Source organism: Diplotaxodon limnothrissa, linkage group LG4 (assembly GCF_057381915.1).
Source record: "Diplotaxodon limnothrissa isolate DT_005_m linkage group LG4, D_limnothrissa_male_GT1.1, whole genome shotgun sequence".
In the NCBI taxonomy this organism is placed as follows: domain Eukaryota; kingdom Metazoa; phylum Chordata; class Actinopteri; order Cichliformes; family Cichlidae; genus Diplotaxodon; species Diplotaxodon limnothrissa.
In genome coordinates this window covers 2,940,292-2,944,732 of record NC_140599.1, presented here as the reverse complement: position 1 = coordinate 2,944,732, position 4,441 = coordinate 2,940,292, and the positions used below count along the sequence as shown (strand labels likewise).

General features: G+C 46.0%; 1 protein-coding gene across 1 annotated transcript; it reads left to right on the top strand.

The window, feature by feature from the left end:
• Nucleotides 1-1,875: 1,875 nt before the first annotated feature.
• LOC146633033 (uncharacterized) lies at nt 1,876-3,579 on the top strand. The gene is made up of 2 exons (XM_085351279.1): nt 1,876-1,893; nt 2,719-3,579. Exons 1-2 carry the CDS (start codon nt 1,876-1,878, stop codon nt 3,577-3,579), a joined length of 879 nt encoding a protein of 292 aa, XP_085207405.1.
• The last annotated feature ends 862 nt before the right edge of the window (nt 3,580-4,441 follow it).

Here is a 4,441-nt window from a genome sequence, read left to right as displayed (position 1 = left end):
AATTCCCGAGGGAGATAGAATGGACGGCACTTTAACACCAACAGTTCTACCTCTGTACTGCAGTCTTTCCGTTACCGTGACGTTCGTGCACCAAAAGTTGTTAATATAGATGCACAGCCCCCCGCCAGTCTTCTTACCCGAGTCCGCAGACCTGTCGGCTCGATAGGCGGTGCGGCCTGCTAGATCAATAGCCGCATCGGGAATGGCGCTGTCCAGCCAGGTTTCAGTGAAAATCATGCACGAACAGTTATTAAAAGTCCGTCGAGTGGCGATCTGCAGTCGTATCTCATCCAGTTTGTAACGGATTGAACGGGCGTTGGAGAGGAATATGATCGGGAGTGGTGGTTTAAACGGACTAGTCTTTAGCCGTGCCCACAGGCCTCCCCGCCTGCCTCTCTTCTGCCTCCGCTCGCAACGTCTGTGAGAGGACAGAGTGCAGTGCGATGGAGACTGCATCCTCTGTGCTCCTGTTCTGGCGGTATGCGAATTGGTGGGGGTCCAGGGTGGGGGGGAGACAGGATTTGAAGTGTGCTAGGACCAGTCGCTCTAAGCACTTAGTGATGATGGGGGTGAGTGCTACTGGGCGGTAATCATTGAGGCAAGATGGGTTGGAGTTTTTGGGTATCGGGACGATGGAGGTGGATTTGAAGCAGGCCGGTACCACAGCGTGGGCCAAGGACAGGTTGAATATGTCTGTGAGCACTCCTGCAAGCTCCCCAGAACACGCTCTGAGAACACGCCTGGGGATGCCATCAGGGCCTGCAGCCTTGTGGACATTGATCCTGCTCAGCACCGCTCCTACATCGGTGGGGGAGAGAGTCAGAGGTTGGTGGTCTGGCGTCACGTCTGCTTCGGTTGTGGTTGTGGGGTTCCCTCGCTCAAAACGAGCATAAAAGTTGTTGAGCTCGTTGAGGAAGGAGACATCAGAGGATGCGGGGGAGGGTTTGGTGGTCCTGTAGTCTGTGATGGTCTGGAGTCCTTGCCACATGCGTCGGGGGTTGGAGTTGGAGAAGTGTTCTTCTACCTTCTTTTTGTAATGGTGTTTGGCTTTTTTGATACCCTTCTTTAGATTAGCCCTGGCTGTGCTGTAGGCGTGTGCATCTCCTGACCTAAAGGCGGTGTTGCGGGCCTTCAGGAGGAGACGAACATCCCGGTTCATCCAAGGCTTCTGGTTGGGGTACATGGTGATCCGTTTCTGGGTGGTGACACTGTCTGTGGTTTTGGAGATGTAATCCAGTACAGATGAGGCGTACTGGTCCAGGTCTGTGTGGGTGAACATATTCCAGTCTGTGTTTTTAAATCTGTCCTGGAGCACTGCGTCTGTCCCCTCTGGCCACACTTTAATTGTCCTCACAGCAGGTTTCACACGTTGGATGAGTGGTGAATACCGAGGTGTGAGGAACATGGAGAGATGGTCCGATTGTCCAATGTGGGGGAGGGGTGTGGCTTTGTAGGCTCCAGCCAGGTTGGAATACACATGGTCTAAAGTCTTGTCTCCTCTGGTGTGGCAGGAGACATGTTGGTGGAATCTGGGGAGGACTGTCTTTAAGTTGGTGTGGTTGAAGTCGCCAGCAACAATAAAAGCAGCCTCGGGGTGTTTATTCTGGTGTTTGTTAATGGCTGCAGAAAGTTCTTTCATGGCCAACCTAGCATTAGCGTCGGGGGGGATATACACGGCAGTGAGTATGATAGAGGTCTAGAGAATCTAGACCAGGCTAAAAGTTTATTATCTTAGGATGGTCTAAGTCATCTGGATGTAAAGTGACTTTAATGTGCATTTCGGCTCCGGAGCCTAATAAAGCTCTTTCCTGGCAGGTGTTGGTGGGTCGAGCAGTCTGACGGAGGAACGTAGTCGGCCATCTTGGAAAGAAGAAAATGTTTTCTTCACACACGGTGAGAAAAACATCGTTTTTATAAATCATGAGTCCAAACATTTTACAGACTTTTATACGTGAAATTGTTCGTAGTTTATAAACACATCTGGAAGTGCCGTGCAAACCAAGGCCGAGCTGCTTTTAGGAAACGTGAAAAGTCTATCAGTACAACTTTCATGAATGATCATCATTTATTGTCATTATATCATTATGATTATTGTTAACTACCACCCTTTAGTAATTATTTACAGTTTTCCAGAACATGAGAAACTAAATGCATGTTAAGAAAAGAAAATAGTAAATGGAAAGACGAAGGCTTCAACCTCTTAGACCTTTCCTTATTTCCAACACAGCTGATTTAAATGGTTAAATGACTTCCAGTTCTCCTGGTAATGAACTAATCAATTGATTCAGGTGTGCTGACCCAGGGTGAGATCTAAAACCTGCAGGACACCGGCCCTCGAGGCCTGGAGTTCGACACCCCTGGTCTTACACCAAGGACTAAATGGTTCATTTTTGGCTCGCTGCACTGTAACAGGGACGGGGTGATTTGCAGAGCACTTTGTAAATGAGGACTGTGTGCAAGAGATGCAAGTGCACGGGTGAAGTCGCACTGTCCCCTCTGCATTTGATTGTCCCTCGTTGGGTCGGGCGTAAAGACTGAGCAGGGCAATCAGCTGGTAGAACCGATGTCCACTAGATGCAATCAGCGATGCACTTGTTTAAATGTATTTTATGCAATAATACAGTGTCAGAGTCAGAGAGAGGCCGGCACGACAAAACAAGATTTAACTCAAACACTTATTAAGCTTCTGACTCCCTGCCTGTGTCTTTGTTGCTGTAGGAACAAGACGCCAAAGAGAGCCCAACACCTCAGTGCTCTCAGTTGGCTGAAGATGCTCACTCAAGTGCAAACTTACTTGAGCACTACAGGTGTGATCAGTGTAACAAGAAGTTTCATGCCCCGTCTCACCTCAGAAGACACCAGCGCATCCACAGTGGGGAAAAGCCCTTCAGTTGTGACCAGTGTGGAAAGACTTTTACTCGGAAAAGCAACTTAAAAACACATCACCTCAGCCACAGCGGCGTCAAACCACACATGTGCCACCAGTGTGGAAAGACATTTAGTTTGATGGGCAACTTGAGAACTCATCAGCGCCTACACAGAGGAGTCAAACCATATGCATGTAGCCAGTGTGGGAAGGCTTTTACTCAGATGGGCCACTTACAAACCCATAAGATGGTCCACAGCGGAGAAAAACCCCACATATGTGAGGAGTGCGGAAAGACATTTAGTTTGATGAGCAGCTTGAGAACTCATCAGCGCCTGCACAGAGGAGTCAAACCATACGCATGTAGCCAGTGTGAGAAGGCTTTTACTCGGATGAGCCACTTAAAAATCCATGAGATGGTCCACAGCGGAGAAAAACCCCACACATGTGAGGAGTGCGGAAAGGCTTTTAATCATCAGAGCAACTTAAAGAGACATAAACTGGTCCACAGTGGAGTTAAAGCACACAAGTGTGACCAGTGTGGGAGGGCTTTTGCTTTGAAGTCGAGCTTGGCGACACACAAGCTGGCGCCGCATGTGACCTTTCTGGGAAAGCCTCCAGCCAGCGACCCCAGAAACACGCCAACAGACGCTGATACGTGCAGCAGTTCAGTTTACACAAACTCGAGCTTAAGTCAACCCTACACTTACTGACCATGGACAATAACCAGTGCGACCAGTGTGACAAAGCCTAGAACCAGTTTAGAGGTAATTCAGTCAGTTTTTTTAAACAAGCTAATGTGTATATAAAAGATTTGTTACTGGTAATACAGCAAAACTTTATTGTAGTTTTTAAAGTTCAAGTTAAACCATGTGAAATAAGTTGGATAATACACGGTGTTACATATGGGACACAAACGCAGCGTTTTGGGACAACATGGTTTCTGTTGGGTTTACACAAACTGTAAAGATGTTATTAAGATGTTATTAAGATGTTATTAAGATGTTATTAAGATGTTATTAAGATGTTATTAAGATGTTATTAAGATGTTATTAAGATGTTATTACGATGTTATTACGGTCAATGTTAGCTCTACATGGGTGTTAGATTTCAAAATAAAATCCTTTTAAACGATCGTCTCGTTTCATTTATCACCAGCAGAACAGTCTCCAACAGTGTCCAACTTTATGGCTCATAATGGGCAAAGACGCGGCTACAACTTTGATGCTAATCTGAAGTGAATAAAACTATAATAGGACATGAAATGCATTTAGATCTGTACATATGCTGTAATGATCACATGATGTGGCGCCATCCTTTCTGAAATTAAACCGACAACAGATTTGTTGTCTGGGGCATTTAACACAAACTGATTTGAATAAAACGACATCATGAATGCAAAAAACGATGCAGCTGCATTCATATTCATATTTCCTCCTCGGTTCCAACTATTAATACAGAAATGCAAATGCATCATTCTTTTCTTGAAATTTAAACACAGGTTTATAAACGGTCTCAGCAGTTCTTAAGTACATTTAGTAAAACAGGTAAACACTTACTAAAACACAGTCATTG